This window comes from Aphelocoma coerulescens, chromosome 2 (genome assembly GCF_041296385.1).
Source record: "Aphelocoma coerulescens isolate FSJ_1873_10779 chromosome 2, UR_Acoe_1.0, whole genome shotgun sequence".
Lineage (NCBI taxonomy): Eukaryota > Metazoa > Chordata > Aves > Passeriformes > Corvidae > Aphelocoma > Aphelocoma coerulescens.
The window spans coordinates 80,149,058-80,164,063 of record NC_091015.1 but is presented as its reverse complement, the minus strand read 5'-3'; the positions used below and the strand labels follow the sequence as shown (position 1 = coordinate 80,164,063).

General features: G+C 36.3%; 1 protein-coding gene across 2 annotated transcripts in view; it reads left to right on the top strand.

Annotated features, from left to right (window-relative positions):
- EXOC2 (exocyst complex component 2) overlaps positions 1-15,006 on the top strand; it is a 128,234-nt gene that overhangs the window by 72,142 nt on the left and 41,086 nt on the right. For both annotated transcript variants that reach the window (XM_069008219.1, XM_069008221.1), the window contains 8 exons: positions 1,709-1,777; positions 2,041-2,198; positions 5,333-5,454; positions 9,043-9,104; positions 11,335-11,415; positions 12,327-12,386; positions 13,240-13,301; positions 14,208-14,274. In XM_069008219.1, the coding sequence (XP_068864320.1) occupies positions 1,709-1,777; positions 2,041-2,198; positions 5,333-5,454; positions 9,043-9,104; positions 11,335-11,415; positions 12,327-12,386; positions 13,240-13,301; positions 14,208-14,274 (681 nt within the window). The remainder of the gene's footprint in view (positions 1-1,708; positions 1,778-2,040; positions 2,199-5,332; positions 5,455-9,042; positions 9,105-11,334; positions 11,416-12,326; positions 12,387-13,239; positions 13,302-14,207; positions 14,275-15,006) is intronic.

Below are 15,006 nucleotides of genomic sequence, written 5' to 3'. Positions count from 1 at the left end.
GAAAGTTTGTGTTTTTCTGTCAGAAACAGTACAGATTTTAATTGTCCACTAAGAAAATTCTTTTACCATGGGTGCGTGCTATTTATCACCATTCAGGAAGCAAGGCAATTGCTACATTTTTTAAGAAATATCCTATGAAAAATGATATAGAGGGTTATTCCAGTTAGCTTATTCAAGTCTTCAAGATTTTTTAGAAATGTAGAAAGAAAATCTCCACATATGCATTTCAAGATTGTATTTTACTGTTCAGTTTGTAGGGTTTTGGTGGGGAGGGGGTTCTTTTTAGTTCTGAAAGGCTAGCTATATGCCTTAAAACATTGTCAGTTAAAAATGTGTGTGGTATTTCAACAGTTTGAAAAGTTGAGTTCTTTGAATCACTCTAGGTGAAGTCACAAATGTGAGTAGTAACCGTTGATCTTACCACAAGATGGTTTTGGTCTGTCTGTGCAGGAAAGGTTTAAGATTGGTCTTCAGCAAAACCACTAAAAAAAAAAAAATCAGAGATCTATGAATTGCTCTGTTTAATCCAGCTGTAAGCCAATGTCAATTTAAAGTTGCTATCTGAAGTTTCAAGGAATACAACTTATTTTCTTTTTAATGCCTTGAAAGAGAGAAGTGGAAGTTAAATGCAGCAATAATTTGAAGGTTGTTCTCCTTGTCTGCAATGGTATGATTCAGAGCTTTAACGTACAAGAGTTTTATGGCTATGCATTTTCCAAAACTGTTAAGCAGTTTGATTTTTCTCCAGTTTTTGCTCACTTAAAATTATTTATTTTATCTCAGAAATCTTAAATGCTTTAACTAAATAGGGATTTCGAAAAACACAGCATTTCAAATGAATTATTTGAAAGTAAGATTCTGAGAACACTCTTGTTATGTTATTGCACTTCTTGTCCAGTAGATGTTGCTGTACAAACATAGAATAGGAGATTTTCTAAGTAAAAAATTCAATGTCTGCACTTCACATAGGATTTGAAGTAACTTTTTCAATATAATTTGCTCTACTGAGATCTCAGTAGTCTCCACAGAAGGGTAGAACTACAAACAGGAAAACTATTAGTCAAACCATGTTTTTCTTCAACTGTAACTGTCTCATGCAAAGTGTACTCACGCTCCTCTGTTCTCAAACAAGTGAAAAAGAAGATGCTGCTTATTTTGCAGAGTCTCTTTTACAATTAGTTGAATTATTTAAAGAACATTGTAACAAAATACTGTTCCTAAAACCAAACAAAAACCCTGCAACCCTCCCCCTCACATCTTGCATTTCCAAATTGTCGTTCCAAAAATTGTCTCCCACTTCACATTGGCGTCTTTCTCTGGTCAGCTTGCATGCTGAAAAAATAGTTTCTTCATGTAAACTTGATGCACAATTAGACTATATTTTATATGTTTTAGATCTCACTAACACTGCAGTGAGAAAACTTTGACCTCAGGAAGTTTGTACTGCTTGAGCTACTCTTACTCTTGTCTCTGTCTTAAGCACACATTTTTTCCTCAGAATTAAACATTAGGGTACTTACCTACAGTAAGTAGAGTTTATTGATATATGTATATGGTCTTTGCTTAGTAAAATGCCCTGAGTTAGTTTTTATAATTACATCATAAACTCATCAGTTTTCACTTCTTCACTTTGAAACCCCCTTTTTCAGAATTATTTTAACAGTGGTTATAAGATACTTACACTTTTCAATTTTCTCATTTTCACAAGACTGCTGAAAAATCTGGCCAAATGGAAAGATCGAAGAAAAATGCTAGGCAAAGACAAAATGATTTCAAGGTAAGTAGCTGGGGGAGATATGGTGGGCAGAACCTTAATTTCTTTCATTTGTCCTTCATGGCAAGATTCTTTAGTGTCACCTTGAAAAATAAAATTTCTTAAATCATTTGTGTACCCTCATACCTTTTTGTCCTCTCTTCTCTACCATATGGAACCATCTGTAAATCTAACATTGCTACCTGTTGTATATAGCAAGTACATGGCTGCTTAAGCATCTTGGAAGAGCTCTTTCCTTGATTTTTCTTTCCCTTCTTCTGATGCAGAAAATGATTCAGGAAGTGATGCACTCTCTGGTAAAACTTATCCGTGGAGCCTTGCTTCCATTCAGCCTCAGAGAAGGAGAATTAAGACAGTATGGTGGCTGGGAAATGAAATCTGAACTTTCTGGCCAGTGGCTAACACATGTTATCCAGACTGTAAGGTAAATGGGTCTCTGGACCCGTAAAATCATCCTATTCCTGCAATCTGTGTGCTATAAGACAAAATGTTTTGTTCATTTCATTAAGTACCCTAAGTTTTGAGAATGTTAACATTTTCAAAAATAGGATTGCAAAAAAATTGCTTATGTCACGTTTAGGATTCTATGTGTAAGTGTAATTATTGATGTCTCATGATATAGTCTTATTACATAATAATATATTCATTTTTTCCCATAGCATCTTATTAAAAAGTTTGAATAAAATATTTGCCTGGCACAGCATAGACACTCAGTGAATGAAACAGGATTTGATTCCTTAGGGTAGAAAGCAATTATTTGCTGCATTTGCTACATGTCTTCCCATCTTTGCCAAAATGGGTGAAAATATCATGTTTCTTACTCTTGTATCATTACAGTTGTTTAATGGAAGGTGATACTCCTGCTTATAATGTCACTCTGCTTATATTTTTTATAAAATTAATCAGATTTCATTAATCGCAAAATGACTCACTAATATGAAGAGTTTGCTTGCATTTGTCTGTGGGGACTACAGGAATTGTCACTATCTTCTGAAAGTAACTACTCCTTCTGAGTAGTACCTGGGTATGATACTGTACTTTTTATCTAGAGTTTTCAAGGCAGGTAACAGGCAAAGCATGGATGAAGAAAAGAAAGGGGGGGTAGAATCATGTATAGATATTTTTAGTGTGGATGGGGTGATCCGCACCTGTTGTCAAGTCTGTTTAACACTTTCTCTCAGTCTGTTGTCACTTAAATTTTCTGTACTGTAACCGCATAGAAAAATATTTCCATGTGAAGTTTGTTCTGGCTGAATTTTGTGGAATGCTCTCAATTTAAGTTGGATCTGACTTGCTACTTGATGAAAGGATATGAAGGGGCACCAGTGTTGCCCTTTTATGGGAAGCAAGCCATGAGTTTCACTCAAATTATAGAATTATAGACTTTAGCACTTGCACATGTGTAATACTGGCTTGGAAATGTAACCAACAGATTCTCTAAAGGTTAGCCATGCTCCTGCCTTCTGAGATAAGATCCAGGCTGAGGTTACAGCCTGTATGAAGACTGTCTTTCAGAGAATCTCCTTTTGCTTTCCGGGCACTACCCTTGTAATGAACAACTGAACTTAGATCTGGGGAAATCCTCTCTCCCTCCTACTCCTTTCCCCACCTTGTTTTTGTAGCGATGGCACTTGAGTAAAGTGGGCTAGACTTTACTGCAAAGTGATCAAAAGTAGGGAAGAAAAGGGGTATCTGGAGAAGAGGAATGGAACATGCTATCATAGGGTCCTGGTCGGTGATGGCCAGGTCAGAAGTTTATGCAAGTGCTGCAAGTACGTTAATTTTCAAGCCCCCACACTTTGACAGTCTGACAAAAATCTTGTGACTCACACTAATTATGAAGGTGGGCTGTTCCCAAGAAGAGTCTACACATTGCCTAAGGCCTTTATCTGTTGCAAAGTTATGTAATAGCTTAAGCCTTATTTTCATAGTTTGTAGCTAAAAGTCATTGTGAAGCACATGACAATTTTACTCTTTTCTGTCAGTTTACAAATGGTTTACTGCTTTCTGCTTGTATTTTAAAGTGATAAAGCTCACAATATTAGATAATAAGGAGTTGCAGTTACATCTGTGTGATCTTAATTTTTCTGCTCGTTTGTATGTATCACACAGCTGATATCACACATACATATTTGTATTTATCACACAGGTGGTAGCACAGTCTTTCTCTTGTACCCCATCCTGTCACAGCCCAGTATGAATAGGTTCCAGAGAATAAATTAGAACTATGCAATCAAGTGAGCCATTGCTGCAAGACTTTTGCCTTACTATAAAGGTGTAAAGGTATGCATTTGTTAGGGTGTGTTGTATGAGAAAAAGGATGATTTTAGGGATGTGACAGCTCTGTGCTCAATGGAATCAACTCTAAAGTACAGGTCTTCTGTGCAGTCTAAAGTAACTTAAACTTCTCACAGGTGGGTATTTACATTCTGTTTCCTGACTGGCTGAGATAGTATAGATTTTTCTAATCTGCTAATTCAGTAGTTGTCCTGGGTAGAGAGCAGTCTGGCTAATGGTGGGGGTTTGGTGCTTTTTGCCCAGTACCAGGCGTATGGAACTGGAGCCTACAGGTGGATGACTGGAAATGTTCCACTTGTTTGCTTGTACCTTCCTATTCTTCCACCTTGGCACTTTCTATTACCTGTGCTTTCCTCAGTAGTATCATTAGGGCAGATGGCAGTGACTGCCTTTGAATTGTCCTTGCTTACATATCCAGGAGTTGGATAAAAGCAGTGAACCTCCCTCTGTGCCCCTGACTAAGTCTGAGCACAATGGCAGCCTCTTCGTTAAAAGCTGAAATGCTAATTCTTGCAAGCAGCTGCTGTGTTACTATTTCTAAAGGAAAAACAGAAATTAATGTCTCCATCCTTACCTGTAGTACCCGTGATTTGTACCTGGTCAGAGTTGGAAGCAAAACAGTGAATTAATTCTGCTTATGGTGCAGTAGGCTGTATTTTGGCTCCTTGAATGTGTATATTCTTAGCAATCTGATGCACAGCCACATCACCATCTCTAGCAGTTTAATCACTGTTACTGTTTTCATGCAAGTAAAAAATATCTCATAAACCCTGTTGTAGATCTTGTATTTGATCTAGGCATTCACCTAAAAAGAAAAACAAAACAAAGCAAAACAAAAAAAAACCAAAACAAAACCAAAAAAAAAAACACAAAAAAAAACAAACAAACAAAAAAAAAAAAAAAAAAAAAACCAAACAGAAAAAAACAGTTGCTTCTGCTCCAAAAGGATTATTCTTGGATCAGAGGGCCGGATATGGATGCAAAAAGACAAGCAGGGAAGTGTAAGACGGTAGAAAAAGGTGGTATGTTGCTGTGATGACATTATCGTAAACTTAGAGAAAAAAAAATCTGCATTTACAGTCTTCAGAATTAAATAATAATTGTTCTTCTCAGAATGGGATAATTGGTTTTCAAAGATACACAGAGAATGGAGCTCTTGTATTTATATATGCAGAAAATGTCTGAAAAATTCAATGTAGTTATATCAGCTTAAAAAAACCTTCAGATTTACACTTCCATCTAACTTTATTTGTTTTCCAGGCTTAGTTCTGAGTCTCTTACTGCACTCGAGATACCCAATGACATGCTTCAGATCATCCAGGATCTTATTCTGGACCTTCGTGTACGTTGCATTATCGTGACCTTACAGCACACAGCTGAAGGTAATAGAAGGCTGCAGGTCTCCTTGCTTACTGTCATTCTTTTGCCTCTAATTAGGCCAAACCATGTTCTGGAAAATAACATGTTTATTACAGATGTTGTAGTGGCAGTGGACTCATCTGATTCTGTAGTCTCTCGCAAGAGTTACTCAAATACTCCATTTTTCTTCCAGAAATAAGTTATGAGTATTTTCTTACCTCAGTCTAATAAATAGAGTAGGTTAGACTTGTTTCTTTAGGGTTGAGACAGTTCTACAACACAAGTGATTTTTTTCATGATGCAGCTTTTCCATGTTGGAAATATATTTTCTTTCTTGAGTTTTTCTATAACATGAAGCATTAAATAAGCAGTGTCCTACCCCCAAGGACAAAAAAAAAAAAAAAATCTTGCAGCCCTTTATGAGGTATGTTAGTTGTGTGGTTTCCAGGGCTTTTTACTAATGTAATCTCCAGGGCTTCCTACTGTGTACACAACTTTTGCCATAAATGTCTGGATTGTGAAGACCAGTAACATATTCTCTCAATCTAATGTGACTCTCTAAATCTAATGTGGCCGTCAGAGGCCAGTTTTCCTGCTGTCTTGTATTCAACTCTGAAACTTAAATTTGAATGAAGTAGATCTTCCAGAAATAAATGTCTCTCCTAAAATCAGGGCAGATTGATCTACTAACTGTCTTAGCAGGGCTGTGGGATTTTTTTCCAAAAGACTACTTACCCTCAATGTTAAAAAAAATTAGGGCTTTTTAATATTTTATTTTAGTCCCTTTTGATCTTTAGCATATGATTTTATGGAGGCTGACATGAAGGTAAGAGTTTTACTCTACGCTTGAGTGTGCCAAGCATAGGTGGCAATATTAAGCAAGTCTTTAAACTTTTGGTGACAACAAATCATTAGGTATTTATGGTTTATTTGTTACAATATTGATCTGAATTGCGTTCTTGGCTCTTATTTTATTAAATCCCATTTCACAATTAATATTCTTTTTCTGCATTAATATCAAGCCAGCCAGCCAGATAAGTTCATACATTGTCGTCTCCTTAAAACTCTGTAAAACTCTGTAAAGTATTATCACTATTTCACTTAAAGTATGAGAAAGTCATTTTTGCTTTTCATCCCTTAGCCCAATTGAGTTCAATTGTTTGTTTTTTCTTAATGATAGGTGAAAGAGATTTTTTTTCTTTTAATTGTGACTTGAGGATGGTCTTATTGGACTGACTTATTCCTCTGTCCAGGAACTGTGAGTGATTCCTCAGATGTCCTGCTGTTTCAAAGGAAGAAAGTAGCTCTCAACCATTTTCTTGACAGTCTTCAGCTTATCCAATCTCTGACCTACCTACCTAGTTTCTCTAGCACAGTCCAGAGAGCTCCAATATGTGATCAGTGATGAAAAACTCTGTTGTCTTACTAGTTTTGCCTACTTGTTGCATCATGGCAATAGCCCGGTTCTTTGTTTGGATGCAGAGTTTCTGCTCTGCATATTTTGATTGCTGGCTACACATTCTGTGTAGGAAAAACCCTTATGGTAGTCTGCACCTTAGTCTTTAATAAAAGCAACTCATACTTTTCTTTCTTGAATCAAAAGAAATCAGATCCTTAGAGATGCTGGTATGTGTTATTGGCTGGATAATGTCGCTCTCTTTTGTCTAGCCATAACAGCAGCCTTCCTCGAGCGCTGCTTCTATCCCCTATCAGTGAAGCAGTTCTGTGTGTTGGCTATAGCATCAAACAGGAGGACAGATGCCTGCTTGTATCATAACTCTCATTCCATGCATTGCATGCAGTATCTTTGGGGCCTGGTTTTTTTGTTCTTTGCCTACTGAAGAAAAATTGTATTTCTGGTATGTATTTAGATAGTGGGGATTTTTTTCTGCACATGACCAGGTTGATTGGGCCCTTGAAAAAACTCTTATTATTGGGGAATGAGTGAAAGAAAAGGTAATGGATATTCTCATGGAGCTATGTAAATGTATCTCAGAAGTAGCTATATCTGCAATACATAAATATAGCTTTATCTGCAATACAAAAAAGCTCCTCCTGAACTTGAATTTCACCCCTATAAATATCTCAAAATATACGTGCCAATATAAACTTCAGTCTCATCTTTTGCTGCATGTTGTAAGTTGGTAAAGGCATTCAGCTGTAGTTAAAATACTCAGATGTAGTTAAAATATTCAATAGAACACTTTAGCTTTTCAAATACAGTAAATCTGCCCACGCACCGGGTTTTTTTGTTGTCTTATGATAAACACCATATACACACACTGGCCCTGAGAAGGCAGTCTGTGTTCTTTCCCTCCCGTTATGTGATCACTGGTCATAAAGGTCATGAAAGAGAAATTATGTGAATGCCAGACTAGACAGGGGGTTTACGTGATTGTATTTGACTGGAATTTGATGAGCAGTGAAATATGAGAAAGAAATTTAGTGGGAATTTTATTTGTATTAGCTAAGAACAGAATGCAAAACTGAGCAGCCACAAAAGCAGGTAAAGGCTGACCAGTGCAATCTAAACCCTTAGAAGAATAACAGTTGAATTAAGTAGGAAAGTGAGCAGTGTAATTATTCTGCACAATCCCTTAATGCCTTTTATCCTCACTGAGCCTATACTTCCATGAGAGTTGCAGAGTATGACACTATAACTAAGCTTCTTAATTTAGCTGCAGAAAGCACTAAGATTTTGAAGATACTTTTCAGCATGCATTAGTTATCCTCCTTTCTTGGATTTTTAGAAGAGATGATAATTCACTGAAATTTTTTCTCATTTAAAAGGGAGTTTCATGGTGTGCAGGCACTTCTGATGAGTACTTTGTGTGTGGAAAAACTATATCAAAGCCCCACAAACTGCACACAGTTGATCTTTGTTCTGTTTACATTTCGATTAAGCCCAAAACACAGTGATGATGCACAATGCATGCCATCCCTAGAGGAACTGTGTTTTTATAGTGCATAAGTTTTGGATTCACATCCCAATAAGTAGTTGTATAGTAAGCCTGTGTAAGTTAACACCTTCTGGGAGGTGGAAGAGAGTGCTTTTTGCATATCTCTTCATGTATTTTTGAAGAAAATCTGGCACTGTGAATCCTTGACCCTGCGTGGGGACCCTGTGCCTCTTTTACAGTTCTGAATATGAATTATATGCTGTCCCTTCTGTCTTTGCTAAAATGCTAGTCAGTTGTTCTTTCATTTTAATTAAGAGCTAGAGTGTAATAGGCTAGAGGCTTGGGTTCTTAAATGAAGTATTTTATATTGTGATTAAAAATTTACAAAATAAAAACAAACCAAAGCCTTCACAATATTCCTTTAATTCTAAGCTTTCCAGTAAATGATGGGCTTCATGCAAGTCCTGCCATGTATCATAGATGTGCTTCTCTGTGTGGAGTCACCAGCACACCATGTGTGAGTTCCATTCTTAGTCATTTGAGAATGCTGAAGGCTTTGAAGCTTGTAGTGCTATTTGCTTGTATGCCTAGTCATTGCAGTCCCAGTGTCTGTGGTTTATCTTTTCAAGTTCAAGGAGTTTTTAATAATGAAAATTTATACCTTCTCTCCCCACCCACCCATTCCATCTTTCCCCTATTACTGTCTTACAGATATAAAGAGATTAGCTGAAAAGGAGGACTGGGTTGTTGACAACGAAGGTTTGACATCGTTGGTGGGTATATTTCGTGTCTTGTACGCACTTTCTTTGCTGGGTTGTTTTTTTTTTTTTTTTGCATGTGTAACGATTTCTATATTCTTAGAAATTTAAATTACTTTGGACTTCATCTGTATGCGTGCAGACTGGTGTCTGTAGTTTTATTAAAATATGAAAATATGAGAAGCTAAAAAAATTTTTTTAATTGTTTGAATGGTTACATATTTGAATGGTTTATCAAAGTAAAAAATCATACTTGAGGTCACAAGTTCAGTTCACATCAAAATGCTTCAAAACTTAGTAGGCACACTACCATGGAACTGGTCTGTAGCTAAATAAATAGGTCACTTATAATGAGAAATTGAACTGAAAAGCAACTAATTTAGGAGATTACCTACATGCAAACAACCGATGACTTGAAACCAAATTCAGATAAATTAGTGAGATGCTTTCTGGAAATAAACAGTAATGAGTAATGCCTAAAACACAGCAAATAGGTTGTAGGTGTGACTTAAAAACAATCTGCGAAAGCAGAAAAGGCCTGTGGGAGGGAGAGTTGCTTTGTGTATGTTATCTAAGGGAATGCTCCACAGACTTTTTTAGTTCTTCTTATTTGCTTCTATAAATATGTGTTTGAAGTTGAGTAGGAGTACATTAAGCAGTCACAATATGCATACTGTAGGAAGAAGTGTTGTTGTCAATTGTAGTACTATAACCAGATTTACAGCTTCTGGTCTTGATTTCAGTTGCTGCTGCCATGGGCAAGTCCCTTAACTTTTCTGTTTTTCACTGTGTTCATCTACTGAATGAAAGCAGGGGGAAGGTTCTTCCACAAAAGTGTTATTTCTTTATGCTTGTGTTGTATCCTGACCCATCTTTATTGAAAAACTGCTTAAGACTTTTTTGTACTTAGAAATCATCCATTCATTCCTTCTATACAACACTTCCCTAGATACCTTTTGAGGCCATGGTTGAAACATGCCAAATTTTAAAGGTGGAAGTTGACTATGTTTTGTGGTAGTTCATTGTGGTAATAATAGAGCAACAGTATAAAAAAGGGCCAGGCAGTCTCTCTGGGGACATTTTAGGCATGAGGTAGAAACTGGATTTTAAGTTTGCAGGAAATACTGGTTGAGGACCCCTTTATCATTTATATTCCAGGTAAAAGATGCAGTGAGACACAGAACCAGGTTTTCTCAGCCTCATAATATCCAAGGAATCACATGTCTAAACAGCTTTCCTCTCCTGAGATGTGGTATTTTATAGTGTGGAAGCAAAAACCCAAGAGCAGCACTTTACTACTGGCCTTTTTCTTTTAAGGGATCCAAAAATACTAAATACAGATTGTCTTAGTGGCTTTTTTCATGGTTTTCATTTTGCCATGTGAGCATCAGTTTCACAATCCACCTCCACCTCTTATTTACAGAAATAAAAGTTACTCCTAAGCCTGAAGTTGGTGGCATGCCATAAACTATCTAGTGAATGAAAAGCAAGTTCACAGGACTTACAAACTTTTTTGTCCACTTCTTTGACCCAAATCCGGTAAGAGGATGCCTCTCTTCTGGAGCAGTGACTTCTTCACATTGCCCTGCACAACAGGTTCCTGCCCAATACCAGCAGACAGATGCATTAAAAAAAAAAAAAGGAAGAGAGAAAGAGAAGGAAAAAGTGACTGATGACTCTTCTGTGAACTTGTTGGCACTTTCAGGATGAAATTGATACATGTTATCCAGACACTCATATTTCAGGTTTGGAAACCTGAGGGTAAACAACAGCCCCTCAAACCATTTTTTGTTCCATTCGAAAGCAGCTTCAGTCCAATTTTCTTAGAAACCTTTTGCTGAAATACAACGCAGAAATACTGGACATCTGTAGTAAAATTCTATCCCAGCTCAGATCAAGGAGTGGAGGAAAGAGTGTGTCAACAGGCATCTGTAAGGCTACAAACAGCTCTAAAAAGCTTTCATAAGGCTTTTATATGAGGCTGTTTGGTGTTAAAGTCTATCATTCAGATAAAAAAATGTACATTGATCTATGGTAATAGTTCTGTAGACAACTTACTTACAAAAGTGTATCACTATGAAAGGATCCTCTGGTAATATATGAAGTGTGAATTATTTTTCCCCCACCCCTTATTTGGGATAATTTGGAAGTAGAGAGCTTACCATATAGCTTTTAAGTTTTTATGTATTTGTGTAGTATATATTTAGCATGCATATCTACAGCTAACAACTTGTTTGACTTTCAGCCATCCCAGTTTGAACAGTGCATTATTCATTCCTTGCAATCTCTTAAAACTGTGCTGGACTGCAAACCTGGAGAAGCCAGTGTAAGTTTTGAATTATGGTTTCATTTTTGTCCTTCTTCTGAAACCAGTAGTAATTTATATTAAAAGAACTTTCAGAGAATGATCCAAGGATATAACTTTCCTCTTTATTTTTTTTCCCATGTACACCTTTTCACTTGTGCTAGGTTTTAGACTTACGTTTGTGCTTCCTTTGTTAAGGGTAATTTGTGTGTATGGGGCATATTGAAGCTATATTTAAATCCTTAAAGCTGTTCTTTTGAAAAAAATGCTACTCGTTATTTTCAGATAGCAGTAGACATTAAATCTAAAATAAAAAAGGGAGAGGCCATTCCTAGGAGTTACTCTTCACTCAGTATTGGATCCAAATTACTTGAAGGACTTAAATTCAACTTTTTGTCCCCTTCTACTTAGTGCCTTGAGGCCCTGACTGATTGAAGCATTGATGTTTTCTTTCAGGTTTCAGTGTTGTAGGGGAGTTTAACACTTTTTCAAACTCTCTTGGTTTTTTTTCTCTGTCCTCACATTAATCTTTATGACTAGCTTGTCTATTTTCTTAATGAACATTATTGAAGAGAATCTGCAGTGAATTCACCTGCATGATGAATCCTTCTTTTTAGGACATAAAGACCTTGAAATATCCTGGGAGCTTTTGCTGCAATTCCATTAGCCAACAATGACACTTATCACGTGTACAAGCTCTTCCTTCTTTTTACTATGTTATCTCCTCATGCTTATCAAACTATTTACTGGGACTTGTATTCTCTCTCCCATCTTTAGGATGGAGAAAAATTGAAATTGATGCATAAGAAAACAGTGTCCCAGCAGCCATTCCTTTAATTGTCTCATCTCTTTAGGGATAAGTTACTCAAGCCTTCCTTGAGAATAATGCCATGTGAAGCTGTTCTGCTGAAATAATATGCTTGCATCTGCAGGTTTTCCAACAGCAGAAAACACAGGAGGATGTGTGCCAGCTAAGCATTGGGATCATGCAGGTAACTTGAGCACTTTGAAGTATGAAATTGTCAAAACAAATGACCATCAAAAATGTGTGCGTTGTACCTTATCCACCTCCCGAAAGGTATCTTAAGTTGATGACTGTGTTGTTCCTCTGGTACACTCAGGCATGCTGAGAAATGTTTGACTTTAAAAGTAGGTAGAGCTTACTAGCTAAATCTGGTGATGGCAAATCCTCTGAGGGTAAGTGACATATTCAAGTTTTTTCCTGAATGTGATTGTTCAAGATTTTACTGACAATTGACACGTGCTGAGCTGATGCCATCTAACATCTATATGCTGCAGTGAGAGGAGAGATGCTGATTTTCATCAGCTGAAGATCTGGCTTTTAATTTTTGTATCAGAAAATAGTGTTCTTTGTAACATAATCGGATTTTTTTTAATTGATTTGAAATTAGATAATAGCATTCTTTAGGTTTCTCAAGCATTTTAATAGTCTCCTCAAATGAGAAATCATGAGCCAAAGCAATAAAAGGATTCTAGTGAGGCTTCTGCAATTTTTAGTTGGGATCCACTGTTCAGACTGAACATGTGAAAACTGTTAACCATGCTAATCAGCAGATCATCACTGCATCATTTTAGAAATGCATCATGAAAATGACTTACCAGTATTGAAAATTACTGTGTTTTCCTACAAGTAAACTATGATGCATACAAAATAGAAAATATGCATTCAAAAGTAGTAACTAAAATGTTACTGTATTTATGTAAGGTTTAAGACAAAAAAAGGTGATGATGATTATTCTGCTTTTATTGACTGTAGTAAAAGTGAATTTAAGAACTTTTTTTAGTTCTGGCAGAAAATTTAGATCGTGCTTTATTATTTCCTAGGGCTTTATAGACTGTTTGGAACAACTGAGCACCAAACCTGATGGTGACATAGATACATCACAGTAAGTAAAAAGAAATAGGATTTATGTGTAGTATTCTGAAATTGTGGATGCAAGTCTTTAATTTCAGTGGGGTGTGGTTTTATCCTTTCTGTATTTCATATTTCTTGTGAATACTTTTGCCTCTGAGTATTGATGCTTTGGAATAAGAGCAGGTACTTTTTATGTCAAAAAAGGTTGTGTGGCATCATGTAATAAAGATTGTACAAGATAATCAATATTACAGTACTTATACCATTTTATTCAGTGACAGAAGTTGTGTGCTGTTGAAGCAGATGTGTTGGTTTTGACATGACTTTACATGGAATCAGTTGCACTTGTCACTAAGTAACATCCAGTCATGGTGAAACATCCCCTGCCTATCTTTTCTTCCCTTGTTTTTATTTTACTGATTCTATTGGTATTTCTGCTAAATTCATGAAAGTTGTTTGTTCAATAAATGCTTATGAGCCACTTACTTTAGAGATCAAAACAAGTCAGAGTAGCCTGAGCTTCCAGGAGTTACAAACATTGGTTTGTGAAAAGCCAGAGACTTGGCAAATACAGCAATATGCATTAGAAAGGGCAAATTAACTATGGTTTTAATGCAATTTCTTTTTCTTCCTACTCAGATGACCATTGGCTGGATAGGTGTAAAAACAGAATCTGTGGCAAAACAGAGAAATTATAGAAAAGAAAAATGCTTTAGGAAGGAATTGAAAGGTCTGTAGCTAGAATGGTACTATCAGACCACCAATCTCCTCCTGCAGGCTTTGTGGGCATCTTGGAAAAACTGAACATGGGCTGCTTTGTTATCTAGTGTAAGAGGGGCTTGAAACAAGATTCCATTTCATTCCTGTTCATCTGAATCCACCATGTATCAAATAATCAAAAGCACTATACTACTTACTTTTTAACCAATATTCCTAGCCTTTCAGTCGATGTTTCATCTCCGGATTTGTTTGGAAGCATTCATGAAGAGTCAAGTCTTTCTTCAGTAAGTTTGGCTTTTATTTCTAAAAGCTGATGTGAAAGTATTTCTCAGAGATACAGGAATGTGGCTCTTTTTTATTGTTATGCTATTATAAATATTGTTTATTTTGTTTTCCTTTTTTATAGAGAACAATTTTGTATTCTACAGGCATTTCCTAGACACATCAGCATGAGAAAATACAAGGCTATAAGGTTCTTATTGAAAGCACTGGTTTTTATGGTATTTTAGTGTACTATGTTAAGGTAACTCATGAAAATGATTTTTGAAAGTGGGTCCTCAGAAACTAAAATGGTGTCACAGAAGCCAGTGAAAATTGCAGCTGAGGATTTGACTTTTGATTTATGATCTTGTTTTAGAGTAGAATCAGTCTGATTACTAGTTACTTTTTAGAACCCGTGAAGATACAGATATTCAGTAATACAGTTTTCCCCAGAAAATTTACTGAGAGTAAGTCTTGGTTATTTGTTTGGCTTGTTTGATTTTGGGGTTTTAGGATGTTGGAAGAAGATTTTTAATATTCTTGACACTTTGGTGAATGCACTTTCTTCTGGTTAAGCAGCTGATGAAAAAATTTAGGTTTCACCTGCAAGAAACCTATGAGAACCTCTTCTGAAATTAATATTCCTTAGTACAGGCTTTAAATGTTGTAGAAGCCCAACTGTGCCTAATTTACAGGAGCAATAAGAATTTCTGCTACAATAAAGAATCACAGATTGCCAAATTTGGGCAAGTTTC